We start from the raw sequence: 17,738 nt of genomic DNA on the forward strand, positions 1-17,738 counted from the left end.
CAGGGGTTGTCAGGAGAGGCTTAGTTCAATAGCTCAGATAAGGAGACACTGGCACAGAGCCTGAACAGGTCTACAGAAAACGAAAATCTGAGGTCAATTTCCTAGATAACATTTACACCAGTAACGACTCGGGCGGAGGCGTCTGCATGAAATGCTCTTTAATTCAATGTCCTCACGTCTTGGTTGACGATCGTAGATGGGCCATGTTAAAGAGTCCTCCATCCGTCCTAGTCCTGATGTACGTCCCCATTTTAGGTTAATGTTGATCGTTTCCTGAAATGTAGTCACATAGATTGAGAATAACGTAGGGGCATGGACCTTATCTAAAGCCATGATTAATGGTGTGTGGAGCGATCAGCTCGTCACTAACTGACACTCTTCCAGCATTCCTTCGTAGTAGAAAAATTTGATAACGTTGACAAGTTCACAAGTTTATCTGGAAACCCACACATTTCCAGGATCTTTCACAGCGATTCCCTATCCACAGATTCAAAGGCCTTTGAGTTTTGCCTTTGACAAAGACAACGTAAAAAGGTTGATGTTACTCGATCGCCTTCTCCTGTAACTTCGAAAGGTGAAGATCTTGTTCGTTGTGATGCTACCAGACCTAAAACAGACACAATGGCTTTCTGGTAGAACTTCCTCTTTGATTGTCCTGAATCTCTTCAAGATAGTTCTGGCCAGGATCCTCCCCACAATTGAGACCAATTTGGGACGTGGTGGCTGCTGCACTCACTCCTGTATTCTTCCTTCTCGCAATGGTGACGATAAGAACATCATTATAATTTTTAACAGTTGTTCCCTCTAAGCGCATCCAACTTTCTTTGCACCTCAGGTGGGATTCTTTCTTGCCCAGCTGTAGTTTCAGAGCCGGTAGTCCTAACTGCCTTCTCAAGGGCGGCCATGGACATTCCGCCATCCAGATTCCCTCTGGTTTGCGTTCTTCTGATTCTTACCCATGTCTGCGGCCGCGGGAACGAGTCACATGACAGCTGATTGACCCGAAACAACACAACTTTCACTATTTTTAACGACGTATTCGCTTTCTTGTTATTTCGAAGCTATTTCGCTATCACGTTTGGTCTCTTAACTTCTGCCACTTTTTTTTGAAAACAGGTATGTGTAACTTCTCTTATCTGTAGGTTAAAGTGATCTTTACGTTATAGTGGTCAGGAGTTTAACTCACTTTCGTTATGTCTTCGGATTCTGTTTTCACAACTTTCGGACATGTATTTCTCGGTGCTTATGCCAATACCGCCAACAGGGGACACTATTTATGTCAAGTAGAAGAGAAAAAGTAATGAGAAAGTGGAAATCACGCATTCTGAACGCTCTATTAATCTTAAATTGTCACAAGTAAGTCAGCTTCATCGGTCATGATTTCAGATCGAAGGAAAATTTATATCAAAAGACGTAGTTCGAAATCATTTTAACCTGAACTTTATTTAAGCCTACATGATCTACTTTGATAGATAGATAACAAACCCAGTAGGAGCACATGCTATTCAGTCTGTTGTAGAGGCAGTCATCAAGAATTATGAAAAAAGATTTTGAAATACTCATAATTTGTATTCTAGGTTTTACAGTCAGCTGGTGATCAATTAAAAGATGGAAGGTAAGTTTTCATTGGTGGTAGGTTGATAATCAGCAGTGCCTCCTTTTCACCGGAGTCCATCGCGCAAATTGTCAAATTTTAATTTCAATTAAGACTAACCAACAAATTGTAAATCTGTGAAATGTTTCAGCGAGGATGAGTATAAAAAACGAAACTCCCAAGAAGATAATTAGGAACCAAATTTTGCAGTGCATAATTGTAATTCGCCTTCAGTGATCCCAAAGTGATATACAAATCTTGAGACTAATGCTTGAGTTATGCTTGGTTCCGAATACGGAGCCATGGATGTTGACATTATGTGAGGTGGGCTGCAGGTCATGCACAGTCCTCAATTAACCAATTCAATGGCAGCAAGAGATCTTTCTAAAAATTTATAAAAACACATGGTACTTGGAGGATGTCTAGAGCTAGTTGGCAAAATTGCCAGAAGGTACTCTCCAGCAATAAAAGTTGTATAAGCACATTACATGTAGCATTCTCTTGTTTCAGTGAATGAATTGTCAGAAACTGCAATAAGAATTCCTGCAGTTCATCAGCCATGAAAAATCTGGAGTGTAGGCAGCAAAGTTGATTAATTACCTACTTGAGTCATATCAGACATTCCCCCCTACATTTATTTTCAAAATAACAACTAATGCAGTAAGATATCAGTGAGTTTAAAGAGGTTACTGTATTTATTCACTTGTAAGGTGCACTCGGTTACAAGACACCCTAAACTTTCGAAGACAATTGTAACAAGTGAGCAAAATGAAAATTTCATATAAATATGCTGTTATAAAGCGCACCCAGAATTACGGGAATTTTGTTGACCACATTCACTGTGCTTACAACAATTTGCTTCCAAAATTTACTAATTACAATGCTCTCATTCTCAAAACAAAAGCAAAAAAGTCACACATGGAAAATAGCATAAAAGTCACATTTTTTAATTCACTCAAGTCATGCTTCTCAGGAGACAGTGTTTTGAGTTATGAATACTAATTGATCCATTTTTATGCTTATAAACAATACTCATCTGACAGATCTTTCATTCATCAGTTGCAAATCTCTCATCTTAATCTTAATCTCAGCCAAGCTTTCAAACAAAACGGTTCTTTACAGAGCCACCCCGGTTCTTTTTAGAAACAACAAATCAGGATAAAGTCAATGATTAATGTCGTTTTTACCCATTTGGGTAAATGAATAAACAAAAGACAAACGACGTTGATCATTGACTTTATCTGATTTGTCATATTTATTTACATACTCATTTCAGTTTATTAGGGTAATTTGGAAAAGTTATATTTTGTTGCATGCAAATACTCGGTTATAAGATGCACCCCAAGTTTTGAGCAGATTTTTGATCAAACAAGGATATTTTTTTGTAGAAAATGGTGCGCCATATAAGTAAATAAATATGGTATAAGGAGTGTACATACTCATAGTATATCCAACAGGCAATTTATGAGAATAAAACAGAATTATTCTATGACCATCTACTGAACTTCTGATACTAACAGACATTGAATGAAAGTTTTTAGAAATCCCTTACTAAATTTATCCATTTTTTTATTAGCTTCTTCAGGGAAAAAAGTTGGGGAGAATCCTCAAAATGAAATAAGTCATGGAGCTTCAACCAAAAATGACTGTCATCAGCTTCCACAACCAACTGTTGATACGGGTAACAATCATGATACAGATAGTGACCAGGGGGGACAGAGTTGGCTGAAAAGTTTCCTGTCCATCTGACAGTGAGCGACCTGGAGGTAGAAATTAGTGCAGGCAGCTCTGAGGGTTCTGGATGCCAGCCAGTCAAAGAAATGCCCACTGGAGATCCAAAATCAGTTTCCCCCAGAGGAGCAGGTTTGGTTTGTCTTTGGTTTGTGTTTTCCACGACTTTCAGTCTAAATGCTTATGATAGTATTGCTAACAGAGAACACTATTTTTGTAAAAAAAGAAATGAATAAATAATAAAAAGATGAAAATCAAACTTTCTGGGAGTACAATAATCACAAAGGTAATTTATGGGCAATCATCTACAAGTTGGTTCAAATGGTTCTCTTATCTACTCAGTCTAGGGGACAGTTTTTCTGCAGTTTTAGTTGTTTGGTGTCGCGCTATTTTGCAGTTTGTAGTGAGCCTAGGGAAAATGATTCTAAACAGGGGTGATTTGTGTTTTCTTTGATCCAGGTAAATCAGCTTAATTGATCATGACTCCATTATGAAGAAAACTGAATTGAAATGCCTAATTTAACATTTACTAGATCACTTCCTAAATCTTGATCTATTTGTTATTTATTTCCATATTGTATTACCTTCTCCAGGGAAACAAGATAGTTGGGTGCAACAAGTTGGAAAGCCTGCTGAACACAGTGATTACCATATATATCACAGCTTACCTTTGGTTAGTGTAAGTATGGATTGTGTTTTTATAAAATTGTAGACAGTTCTACAATCTCTTTTCTCTATTCCTTTAGTATTGTCCAAAATCATGATGAAATCCCTCTATTAACCAATATATCAACCCTAATGGCTAATATTTATATGAACATATTTTTATTCAAAAGGGTTCAAATTGGAATTCTGATCCCGGTATATAAAGCCAATAGCCTGTTGAATAACATTATTGTTTTTGGTCATGGTCTTTAATTCAATATGGAGTATTTCTTTGTATTTACAACTGTCATGTGTGTCCCTTTCTTTCAGGGCCAAGATACAGCGCCAAACTTATTAACTGAAGATTTTAGGGAAGCAAAAGAGGTTTGTTGTCAAACTGCATGTAACTGCTAACACTAAGTTTATCAAACTGTCCCTTTTCTAACATGGTTCATTGTGGTTAAGTGAAGTTTTTGTCATCAATATGATACAGATATAAAAACATGACTTTGTGCAGGCAATGTTCATAGTTGAGTTATTAACATGCGTTGATTTTTTTTTAATGCTAGGTTTACTTTAAGAAATTACAAGAGGAAAATAAGGATCTTAAAAAGGTGTGTGTTTTGATTAATTTAAGTAACCTCTCAGTGTTAAAATGTTTTGTATGACACACATTATCATTTATTTCCAGAAAATTTGGCCTTTAAACTGACAAAGCCTTTATATTTTAGATATACAGCCAGTCTTTCAGTTCCACTCTTTAAAAGCATTTACATGTATTACCAGTGAGGATCTAACAGTACTTCAGATTACTTTTAATTCTTGAGTCTTTTGGTAGGCATTTTTATTGAAACAGGTTAATTATAGAGTATAGAGTTCAACTTCTACATTATAGTGGCATTTAGAGCAAAATAGCGATGCTGTACTGTACATAGCTCAACAGATAAAAAATACTTCCATGATGAATGTAACTTCAAACAGAAACTTTCAAAAAAAAGAGTTCAGGTAACAGGCAGATTTACTGCTTGTCTTAGTCTTTGTCTGATTCATTTTGTCAAAATTTTGACTTTATTTTAAATGTCCTCTTTTCACCTCTCCACAGGTCGTAGAGAAGAAAGCTGGTGAGGTGAAGGCTTTGCAAAAAGAGATTGAGGTATTAAGAAGTTTTTTTTCTTATTTTACGCAATCTGTGAAAATTTGTGCAAATATTGGTATGAATTTTGGCATTTTTCTGAATTGTGTCATCTTAGTGTGGTTGTCAGTTTCCTGCATATCTGGTTTATAATATATTTTGTGTTACTTATCAGGTGAAGAAAATATGATGGTCATTCAATTGTCATCATTGTTTATTATTATTATTATTATTATTATTATTATTATCAATAATTATTTGCACTCTAGCTGTTTCCTGTAGATATTTTTCCAGTTTTTCTCTGGTTTCTGCCGTTCCTTTATTTTAGGTTAATTTCTGAGCCGCAACTTTTGAAGTTGTGGCCACTATGTTATGCTGGCGAGTGTATATTATTAGATACCCATGAATTATTTTTCTCTGGATGATTGGCTAATTATAGATCACAGGACTTTGCACAAAGAGGGATGGTGTTATGGTTTTCTGTCTCAGGGTCATTGCACATATATGTAAGGCCAAATCAGGGTTCAAAGAAATTCTGTGATAATTAACTTGAACCCTTATTGGTTTTAGTACAGGATACATTTTCATCCAATGTTTTTCTCCAGGGACCAATCATAAAAAGAAATATAATGTGTTATGTTGTGTTTTGTCAATATATGCAAGTTTGTCATTGGCTTGTGGCTCTTTTTTTTTAATACTGACTGAGCAACTTTTTTAGGAAAGCTCCACCCGAGAATCAGAGAAGAATGAGTTGATCAAAAAAACTGCAACAGGTTTGATTCTTTTTTTAAGTACACTTATTTAAGTACTTTGTAGTGAGATGTTCATTTAGGAACACTGTTATTCAATAAATAACAGATTTAGGCATCAATCACTTCTTATGAGATAATTTGTGGACAATATCAGCCTCATGGACATAGTGAGGGTGTATATATATATCTATATATTATATATATATAGTCATGAGAATTCAGATGGTTTTTGATCATTTCGTACCCGTGGTTTGTGTTCTTAACAAGGTCTCTACCAACTGCTTGTGTGAAAGGTGCTATTATTATATACCCTCAATGAAGTACTCAGTGCGTTTTCACACCAAACATGATATCTCCACACATGAAAGTGACATGTTATCATCATATTATTGATTGATTAAGTATTTCATTGGTGTTAACATAGAAAATAGAAAATTACATGGCCACTTGGAGATTTGAAATTGCTCTTCCTCGTTTTAAAAAAATATTTTACTTGCTTCTCCACTTACTTGTGAAATATTTTTAATACTCAAATAGAATTTCCTATCTCAACATGACCTTGTATTATCCTTTACTTCCTTCCCCTTCGACTTTTCCTTTCCATCCTTTTCCTTCTTTTCTTGCTCCTTATCCTCTTCTTCCTACCTTTTCACCCCCCTCTGGTTTTCCCTCATTTACCTTTCCCCCCTTATATGTCCACCCTCTCCTTTACTTCCTTACTCTTGAACTTCTCCTTTCCATCTTTTTTCCCTCTTTTCTTGCTCCTTGTCCTCTTTGTCCTACCTCTCCACACTCCTTGTGTTCTCTCCTCTACCTTTCCTGCCCCCATTACCTCCACCCTCTCTTTACTTCCTTCCCCCTTCAACTTCTCCTTTCCATCTTTTTCCTTTTTTTTTTTCCTCCCTCCTTATCCTCTCCATTACTTCCTTCCCCCTTTCCCCTGTTCCCCTTTAACTTCTCCTTTCCAATTTTTGTCCTTTTTTTTCTTCCTCCTGATCCCTTTCTTCCTACCCCCCTACACCCCTCTTGTTCTCTTCTCTACCTTTCCTGCCCCCTATACCTCTACGCCTCCTTTAATTACTTCCCCCTTCAACTTTTCCTTTCCATCTTTTCCCCTTATTTTTCCTCCCTCCTTGTCCTCATCTTCCTACCTCTTCACCCCCCTCTTTTTTTTCTCATCTACCTTTCCTGTCCCCCTATACTTCCCCCTCTTCTTTCCCTAATTGTTCTATCAGAGCTTTTCAAATGTTTGACTAGTGTGATGATCCTTTGTAATCATGCTGTGTGAGTTTAGGAATATTGATTAATCTTATTGATTGAATTGGATATCTATCCCTTTGGGAGAGATGTTGACAGTTTTAGATTGCAGAACTCTGCTTTGTTCAATTTATACTCAAGTTACAGAGAAAAAGAAAATACATTACATCACAAATTAAAAAAACATGAAATAAGAAAATATTATAAAAGAACAAAGGAATTAACATTACTAACAATTCTGGTTTCCAACTCCTCCACCTGGTGTAAGGCCAGTCTAACAGGGTTTTGTTAACTAACATACATTATTTTACTGTGTGCAAATAAGTTGCGATGTGCAAAACACTCATCAATGGTAATTTTCTCCTTTTAAACATTTTAGATGTATCAGTGGAAGGAGGGTGAATGCAATAAATTAAAGGAGGTAGATTCTTTTTTGAATATTCCAAATATGTTCAATTTAATATTAATTTACTACAATTACCTTATAAATAAGGGTTGCAATAAGGCATTGACCTACTTCTGGCAGTACTTCCAAATATCACTTGTCAACTTTACAAACAACTTTACCATTGACTAACTTCTAAACGAAAAATGTGTTTTGACACTGCATTCTGCAATAATAGTTGTTCCTGAGCATGTCACTTGCTTGAAATTAGTTATAATTCTTTCCCCTTCATCTTCTCCTTCCCATCCTTTTCTTTCTCTCCTTCTGTATAGTTAATTTCAGAGAATGGCCCGTAATCAACCAAGAATATCTTGAGATATGTTTGATTCACAGTAAGAAAATATTGACTATAATGATCCTTATATCACTTGAATGCAGGACCAAGAGAATCAGGCCAGGCAGATAGAGGCTCTTGAAAACAAAGTTCAGGTATTGGGCAGATTTGCAGCCTATCTTCAATGTTTTTATTACAGTAACTACACTTCTGATTTATTTTGTCAAAAATAATTTCACGATTGAATGTACTAATGTCACCTCTCTCAAGGACCTGGAGAAGGAAACTGGTCAGGTGGAGGATTTGGAGAGTAAGATTGAGGTATTAATAACCTTTTTGCCTATTTTATGAATAAATTTTAGAAAAGCTAAGAAAGTTCAAAGTAACATAGTTTGTGAAAATTGGTGTATGACAGTTGGGTCTAAATGTTGGTATGAAGATTTGGCATTTTTCAGAATTATACATGTCATTTTAATTTGAGTATCAGACTTTTCTGGATCATAATCTACTGTATATAAGATTTATTTGTGTTATTCATCAAGTAAAGAAAATATGATCAAATATTTAGTAACATTTTTATTATGATAATAATGATTAAAAAAAATAATAACAATAGTAATTATTAGTAGTATTAATTATTTGTACTGCAACAAATTACACCACCCTAGCTGTTAACTTATAATAGAGACTGCTCCAGCATTTCTCAGGTGGAGGAATAAATTTGTTTAAATGTCCCTTGAGTCCACTTTGCTTTGTGTTTCTACAGTCAAGTAGTTTTTATACATTATGACTAACTATTGTTGTTTTAACAACCTTGTTGATCAAGTCTCTTGAGAAGCAATGTGAACAATTTAAAACAGACAACGGCAACTTACATCAAAATGCTATGTTTCTTGTCAAGGTAGGTACATACAAACCTATTTTTCTCAATTATAATTTCCTTTTGATGCAATTTCACTATGATGATCAACAAAAACAAAATAGAAATTGATCTTGAATCTGGGTAAAGTAGAACCTTAGTACAAAGTAAATCAAATTTAATGAATGCAAGTTGTGATCAATAATTTTTTTAGATTAATGGTTACTGTTAATTTTGATCTCTCTTGACTGTTTTGCTAACATAAGGCTTCCAAATGGTGCACCCAGATAGTAATATAATTGATTTATATAAAATGTTCAACAATCTTTTCTGGTTCTTAATTACAAATAGCAAGAAGGCAAGGCATGCGAGGCATGTGAGCCATTGAAAAATGCATGTTTTTAAGGAAACCTTTTTACATGGAAATATATAAAAAGTATTATAGTTATGTATTGTTGTGCTTCTGAGAAATGCTTGCAGAATAACTGCAATCATGTGATATTGGATTGTGGTCAAAGTCTACGTCAAACGAACAAATTTTGACTTTCTCTCCCCTACTTAGTAAATTTTCTATCCCAATCTCTCAACATGTTCATGTGTAGAATCATTCCTTGTACAATCTTTCTTGTGGGAATTGAGCATCCTTGTCACTTGTTATTCTTAAGGCTTTTGTCTTTTGTAAATTTGACTAAACAGGATTTTGCAACATTTTAATGCATTTACATGATGCAAATATGCCCATACTTACTATGCCTTCTTTTTTCATAATGTAGTTATTTCATAGTAGAAAGCTGTTATACCACATTGCATTAAGAATAAAAGGTAGAATGTGAGAGGAACCACTGTAACCCATGATCAATAAGAAAAATAATTGTGATGAAATACAGTCTATATTCTCCACTAAAATAGCAATTATTACAAAGAAATACAGTCATCCCTTAGGTTGTCTATGTTAATATTAAGGATGTGTAGTTGCATTGTTATACATTCCTGACAGTTGGAAATTGTTTCTATAGTTTGTCTTTATGCCTTGCAGGCTTTGCACCATGCCTTGTATGCCTTGTATTAGTACTTTATAGTCTTCTTTTCTGGTTTCAGGAATTAAGAGAAAAGACGGAAGAACTTGACATTGTTTCCCAGTACAAACAGGAAATTCAGAATTTGGAGGTAGTCTTTTTTTAGGCTTAGTTGTCTTGCCTATGTGTATTAACTTCTAGGGAGAGGGGTGAATTATAAGGGTAATTGTGTGGTTTTTACCATCTGTTCTAGCAGCAAAAGTAGCCATTGGATTGCACCTCTACAGAGTTTTGTTTTGATGCCTTACATGTAACTTTTTATCTATAATGTGTAAACTTATGCTTCCATAGCTTCCATTTTTACTTAAGATTCTTAACATAGACAGTTAAATGTAACTTTAAAAAAAAAACAGCTCAGAATTTTAATTTTTTTGGAGTACAATTAAGGCCAAGTTCTGTTCAATCAAGTTGTGGATATCAAGAAGTCAAACTATAATTTAAATGTAAGAGATCAAATTCCTTAGTTTATATAAGTACATTTTTTTCTTAACAGCAATTTAGAGATGAAGTCCTTCATAGCCTTCAAGATGCACGGACAGAACGTGAAACGGTATTTAAATTTAAATCTGGCATTTCTGGTATTTATAGATTTCACATCAGTTAAACCCTGCAGGTTATAAAATTTAGCCTAATGAATTATATTATGGTTCCCCTTTCTCTGAATATTATTGGCTGTTTATAGATCGCATGACCTTGAAGGAAGAGGATGATTGATTGATAGATTGGTCCCATATGATTGATTGATTGATAGATTGATTGATGGGTGTGGCTAAATTAAGGTTCCAAGCATTTCTGTGATAAATAGTTCCCCTATTGCTTTGAGTAAGGGGTAATTTTTCAAATGTTTCCCTCTGGGGACCAGTCATCAAGGGTAACATTGTATTACGTTGTGTTTTGTTTTGTGTACTGTATGTGAGTGTGTCATTGGCTCGTGGCTTTTTTCTTATAGTTTGAGCAACTTTTAGAGGAAAGTGCTGCCAGAGAAGACGAGAATAATGAGTTGATAAGAAAACTAGTACAGGTTTGTTTTATTTATTAATTAATCACATTTATTTGAGCACATTGTACTGCAGTATGTTTTCCACAAGCATTTAAGGAATACTGTTATTCAATAGAGGGAAGCTTGATGGACAGCAAGCATTTTTTGCAATGTCAACAGGATTAGCCGCAAGGATAATATCTAGGAGTTGTCATGAAGATTGAGATAACAGCATTTCAATATGGTGGTGTGCAAGACAACCTCTTTCCTTTCTTTTCCTCATTCTTCATCTCTTTATGGGCATTCTTTTCATTCATCACATCAAACATCTCGCACAACTCCACCTCCTCTTCACCCTTCATTTTGTTCTCCCTTCAATTTTGTTCTCCTTTCTTTTTGTTCTCCATTTTTTCATCTGCACTGATTGGGTGCTTGGAATGAGCCATTCATTCCCCTTGATCTTCTTCCTCCCATTTATTTCCCTCTTTCTTTTCTTCCTATCCTCTTCCTCTCTCCCTTTTACCTCTCTCATTGTCTCACCATCTCTCCCTCTACCTTTTCTGTCCCTTTTTCCTCTTCCCTCTCCTTCTCCTTAATAGCTTGAGCCTTGCATACATGGCATACATGTAGCTGTTCAGATGACAAGTGTGATGAGGGAATCCTTCCTTTGTAACCTTTGTGAGTTTAGAACCTTTTGATTAATCTTGCAGTAATAATCCTTATTTTAAACATTTTAGATGATCCAGTGGAAGGAGGCTGAATGTAAGAAATTAAAAGAGGTAGATTATTCAATTAATTAATTTACTAAATATGTTCAATTTTTAATACATGTACCGGTAATTTTTACTGTTATGGCCTTGTGGAGCAGGGGTTACAAAAGTGTTTACTATCCTTTAGCAACACTTCCAAATATCACTTGATACAAAAACAACATGGCTGACTAATGTTAGGAAGAAAGTGTCTTTTGACACAACATGTACATTTTGCAATTATAGCTGTTGGTAAGCATGTCAGTAACCAATGGTAGCCAACCTAAGTGCTATAACAGTAGTTCTGCTTTCAATGGGAATTAATGTTACTGCCCTTAAATTCTTACATACACATGTATCTCATTCGATTTTCCAACCAAATGTATCTCATCTCGCACTTGAGTGACAAATTTTAACACTATTATTTGGTTTTATCAACTGACTTGATAAGATGTAAATTAATTGGACACTGTATGTGTAGGGTTCTGAGGGGTGCTGAAGCTAACATTGCAAGCATATTAGCCCTGCATAAGCCCTTTGCTCTGGTGAAATGTTAGTGCTCAAAATGCCAGCTTTAGCAACCATTTATGGTGGTCAATTACTTTATCAACTCAGTTGATAAAACCTACTTAGCTTGTTATATTCCCTACTGACTCAGCAGCACAGTTATGTTAGATCTAACTTACCCCCTTTATCAGCTTTAACACTGTATTGCTTATGCGACACATTGGGAAACAGTTCTAAACTTTCAGGGCTGGTTATTTACACAAGGTCTAACCCAAACTGTGGTTTTATGCAAGCAGTGGGCCTCAGGGATTCTCTATGGGAGGGTTGATTGAATTAAATAAATGTACTTGGACTTTTAGCTTTGAGCCCTTACTTTGACTTTGTTCACAAAAATAAAAGTTAAGACAAAAAGTTTGGGTAAATTGAAGGTGGCTTAGAACGCAGTTTTGTTAAACAATGGCTAAACTTTGTTTAAATAACTGGCCCTTTGGGTTTCCTATCAAGATTGATATTATAATAATATTTATTTATTTACTTATTTTTTTACATTATTGGGCTAAACAACTCAGCTGTGTATGTTGACAGACTCTTATTTCTGTATTTTTGTTTCCATGAAAGTGTTTTGAATTTATTTTTACATCTTGTACCTACTTGCAGGACATTCAAGAACAAGATCAGGAAACTCTAAAGGGTGGTGAGGTAAAATTGGTTTGAAAATGTGATTTGTTAAGTAATAAAACATGTAGCTGGTTTTGTTTGTTTGTTTTTTTTTCCGGGTAGGTTTAAATTTTTGTTCAAAATCCATTTCATGAGTATTAGGTTTCTTTTAAACCCTTTTAAGTAAAATAAAGTACGTGTAATGGACTCTGCACTAAATTGGTTGGAATCTGCAGTTGTTCATCGCTTACACATAAGCCTTTAATTTCTTTCAATAATATCATATGAAACTGTGCGATGTCGTGGCCCAAATATCCTTTTTGTTCACAAAAATTCAGGTTGAACGAAACTGTGTTAAACATACACCACACACTAACTTAGTCATAGAGTCTGTCTCATTCTTTTTTATGTTGGGCACGAATGCTGCCCTGAATCGGCATGCAATCGTCAAACAAGCAAACAAATTTTTTAAGAGAGGAATTAAGTGAGAGAATATTAGAAAGTGAACTGTAAGTTTGATTGGTAATTTAGTGTTAATTAACAACTGAGTTGAAAACGTAAATTGGCCACCGTAAAGAGTTTAAAGGCTGACGTTTCCAGCGTTAGCCCTTCGTCAGAGCGATTGCTCATTCTAACGTCAGTCTTTAAACTCTTTACTGTGGCCAATTTACATTTTCAACTCAGTTGTTAACACTAATTTACCTGTTATACTCTCCTACCGACACAGCACCACCGTTTCTTTAGAAACTTACCCCCTTTATTCATTTAAAAGTTTGATTGACTTATAATATTTAATTTCTTTTGACAAGGTAATAAACTTTGTCACGGATAAGCTGAATAAATGTCGAGAAGAATACCAAAAAAGGGTACAGGAAGAAGCAACGCAAGCATTTCTGAAAGCTAAGACCAATACAACGAAGAAAATGGAACATATGTTGGCGAAAGAAAAGCAGAGAGTGAAAACTTTGAAACGTTCCATCGCAGAGGAAAAAATCAAGAGAGAAAGATTGAGTAAAAGGAATAAAGATCTGTGCAAGGTGAGGTGTCAGTGTTGTATGACATGTGTACTTGAACGTGTCTCTCTCTCAAATTAATATAGGCAATAACATGATTTCGAATGCAATTTGATGTCAATAAGCACGAGAGGTAACAAAATTGTACAAGCCCGTAGGGCAAGTGCAATTTTTAGTCTTTTAAAAATTTACAATGTACATGAAAAAACATCACACAAAGTTAAGACAGACGAAATTTTGAGAGCGTGCGCGCGCTATTTGTAATTTACAACCCTGTTACAACTCTGCACTCGCGTTACAACTTTGTACTCCAGTTATATGAGAATGCACACGTTTTCAGCCAATCAGAAGCGCGTAATTTTTTCGTGTACATTATTATAGTTTGTTTGTGCACGGTTGGCGTGATTTTAACCCTCTTCGCCCAAACATCGGTATGCAAATCCTCCATATTGTTCTTCATACATTTCTCTATAAAGTCCTGACAAGGAGAAGTTGTTCACAATCAAGAGTTTCTTTTTTCGGTGATCACTTCCTCTAATTTCATGGCCTTCATCTTTGATCCAGGGTTGATATTGTTGGGAGAAATTAGATGCCAGTCACTCTTAATGGTTAAGAATGATATGTTTAAAGATTGTAAGGCACTTCAAAAAAAAAAACATTTGCCACTCAAATGAGGAGTACCCGCAGTGCTCCACGCCCTTTGCGCATGGCCAGGTTACTGCGCTTTTTTCAAACTGGTACCTTCCATAGTCAAGAGTTAAGTAGTTGCGCTAATTTCAAGATTCTTCAACTGTGGTAAGTCGTAGATTTCAACGACGGAGATAAAAATGATCTTTTTCTAGATTGTACCTCTCCTTTACGAAATCAAACAGTTATGATAATAACACTGTCTTGTTAGAGGTAGGAAGAGACTCTTAATTTAAGCTGAATGAAAACTTGAGCTTAGAATCGGTAGTATTTAAATATTTAAAAACAACGTTTCAGAGAAATCGTCAGATGTGGGCTCGTGTCAATAACTTGGGTGTAAAGGCTGTGAGAAACTTTCCAACTGCCGGTACATCCAGATGTTTGGAGGCAAGAGATGATGAACAGTCATGGAGCACTGTAAGTTAACAAATCATAGAATTGCATTTAGGATGACCTTTGTGTTATGACTTGCTGTATGCGGTTATTTTGTTAGAACACTCTTTGATAGAAGTGCCCAAAATTTATCAATACTAAGCAATTGGCTACACTTTCTATCGGTTTATCGGCATGATAACCCACTTGGGGTGCTGGGAAAACATGAGATAAGTTTCAAAATCACTTACATCTCTTTCAAATTATACTTTGTTTGTACACAGTTAGTTTGATTTTAACCCTTTCTACGCCCTAACAGCGGTATGCATCTCAATAATTTTTTTCTTATATTTCTTCATAAGATCCTGGCACGGAAAATTTGTTCATAACTAAGAACTTATTTTGTTAGTGATAGTTTCTTCTATTCTCATGACCTTCATCTTTGATTCAAGAGGAATTTTGTGGGTAGAAATTAGATGTCAGTCACTCTTAGCGGTAAAGAGTGATCGGTTCAAAGATTTCAAGGCACTAAACCAAAAATCATTTTTGACTCAAAAGATAATTTTTTCTGCGATAACCAGAGCTGTAACTTTGTTTGTTTGTTTGTTTTTTCTTAAATGGCGCCTTCTGTGGTGAAGGATTAAGCAGTTAAGTTACTCTTTACATTCTCAAGCTGCGGCAAGTTGTAGATTTTGAACGCATACTTGCTGACTACGAAGATGAAAATGTGGTGGTTTCTAGATTATACCTATCCTTTAAGAAATCACTGCCATTACTTCCGTCCATAGGCAATGTTGTAATTATCTGTAATGTGCTAGAGGTGGGAACAGACACGGAATTTAAGTTGAATCAAAACTTGAGCTTAGATTTGAAAATAATCATTAATGTGTTGATACGAAAACAATGTTTCAGAGAAATCGTCAGCTGTGGGCTCGTGTCAATAATTTGAGTGCAAAGAAGGAGAGAAACTGTACGTTTCCTGGTACATCCAGTTGTGGTGAGGCAAGTGGTGACGAGCAGTCATGGAGCACTGTAAGTTTACATATCACAGAACTTCATTTGGGATGAACTTTGTGGTATGGCTTGTTGTACGCGGTTACTTTGTTAGATCGCCCTTTGATTTGAGAGACCAAAATAGTGACAATGTCTAAGTAAAAAATTCCTCAACTTTGGAAATTCCACAACTTTTTTAGGATGTGGTTGTTGCTATGGTTATTGTGATCAATTCTGTGATTGATGGATTTGACCGAAAGAACTAGGTATGATTGGTTGCTTCAACTGTCCGATTACAGCCAGCTGTCCGTTTACACTTTCCGATTATAACTCTACGGAATAATTAGTGAAAAGTAAAGCAGCTACTGCACGAATCACATTTGAGGAAGTTGTATTGGTTATGATTAAAATAATTAAGTGCAGAATAATACATGGGCGCGAAAGGCGAGTGACGTGTCAGCAGCTGATTGGCGATATCAGACACACGTGGAAAATACGATACTTTTCCACGTGTGTTTTTCCGGCTTTTCTCAGTGCTGGAAATCCTTGATTAATACCGTAGTTTATATGATAAGTATTAACTTCGTGATCGGCCTCGCTCACCATGGAGTCTTTGTGGCTCAGTGGTGTAGCATCGGAGCGTGGAATCCGAAGGTTTGATGTTCGATTCCTCAGAACTCAGAACTCATAATTTTCTCTTTGTCCCACGCTCGTGATAAGACAAAAACAATGTTCCTCTAGGATGTAGAAATGTTCAAACGTTCTGTGCTGAAACTTTTAAATCCCTTCTTTTCGTCGCACCGCACAGAGGACAATCCAAGCCTTTCCATAGAAACTGGGGTTTAAATAACTGGGAGGTTAACTATAACCATCACATGCCTGAAATTTTTTTTTCATGATTTTTCTTTGTTCCTGCGTCTTAGGTCTCAGATGAAGAGGAAACTGTTGAAAGCCCGCCTGAGAGACGACCATCTGGTACTTAGAGAACAACAGCTTCTATTTTGTTCTCCTTTATTGTTAAGCTACAACAACTGCGGAATTAGTAAACCTTCTTAACTAGAACCTCCCTCAATTACGCGTCCTCCTCCTTTTAAGTAGAAATTGTGAATTAGCTCCCGGACGCTCATCCGCGGAAGTGCAGTGTATATGTTTGTTTGTTTGTTTTTTTTTAATTCCTTGGAAATTGAAAAATAAGAAGTATATTCGTATCGTAGATTGGTTTAGTAATACCTGAAAGGTATCGTTGAATATGTGAATGATAATAGAGACTTTCATCGTGAAGAATTAATCAATTACGTTTGAAAAGAGTTTACCCTTCGTCATATTTGCTAGAGTTTTTATTTAGGATAATAATTAATTACGATTTAATAAGGATTGTCCTGGCTGGACGTTAAAAATGCTGATTGTTTCTTGGTGCTGATAGAGTTTAAGGCGTAAAAATTAACTGTTTTGTGACTGTAGTTATTTTTAATTAATGGTATCATAAGTGAGTTATAGATAATAGCTGTATTATAAATATCTAGGAATTTCTATGCTGACGTGCATGCTATGGAACTTTCTGGATCGTAATTATGATGTAATGCTACCAAAATAGTCATGTTGTAAGCTTCCGGGATTCTCTAGAATGCTTTGTAATTGCACATAAGGACTTAGTCGCGTAGTATGAGTTGTTGTTGTTGTTATGAAATATTTGTAAAGCTTTACCGAGAGAGAGTTAGAGTGGAATATTGTTCATTCCAAGGAACTTTGGAGAAAACTGTAAGTTTGTCAGTAGTAAAGTTAATAGGAAAATATGTAGTGTTCTTTCTGTAGCGTAGATTATAGCGTGACATGAGATATAAAAATATATGCTGGTAGACGGCTTTTCTTGTCAAACTTCATTTAGTCTATTTCCGTGCTGACTTTAAATCTGCAATTACTAAATTTGATCTTTTTTTTTTTGTAATTATATTCTCATTCTCTCTTAGTCTTAACTGACCCTAAATTCGTTGCACTCGACTTCTTTCGAATAAAGAG

At 35.5% G+C, this 17,738-nt stretch overlaps 1 protein-coding gene across 1 annotated transcript in view; it reads left to right on the forward strand.

Annotated features, from left to right (window-relative positions):
• Positions 1-17,602, forward strand: part of LOC131790275 (myosin heavy chain, clone 203-like) — a 55,793-nt gene extending 38,191 nt beyond the window's left edge. Inside the window, exons 7-19 of the mRNA XM_066159246.1 lie at positions 7,491-7,532; positions 7,935-7,985; positions 8,101-8,151; positions 8,657-8,731; positions 9,788-9,856; positions 10,259-10,315; positions 10,715-10,786; positions 11,482-11,523; positions 12,658-12,699; positions 13,467-13,694; positions 14,655-14,774; positions 15,642-15,761; positions 16,646-17,602. Of these exons, the coding sequence (XP_066015343.1) occupies positions 7,491-7,532; positions 7,935-7,985; positions 8,101-8,151; positions 8,657-8,731; positions 9,788-9,856; positions 10,259-10,315; positions 10,715-10,786; positions 11,482-11,523; positions 12,658-12,699; positions 13,467-13,694; positions 14,655-14,774; positions 15,642-15,761; positions 16,646-16,705 (1,029 nt within the window). The 3' untranslated portion in view covers positions 16,706-17,602. The remainder of the gene's footprint in view (positions 1-7,490; positions 7,533-7,934; positions 7,986-8,100; positions 8,152-8,656; positions 8,732-9,787; positions 9,857-10,258; positions 10,316-10,714; positions 10,787-11,481; positions 11,524-12,657; positions 12,700-13,466; positions 13,695-14,654; positions 14,775-15,641; positions 15,762-16,645) is intronic.
• Positions 17,603-17,738: the final 136 nt, after the last annotated feature.

This window comes from Pocillopora verrucosa, chromosome 1 (assembly GCF_036669915.1).
Source record: "Pocillopora verrucosa isolate sample1 chromosome 1, ASM3666991v2, whole genome shotgun sequence".
NCBI lineage: Eukaryota > Metazoa > Cnidaria > Anthozoa > Scleractinia > Pocilloporidae > Pocillopora > Pocillopora verrucosa.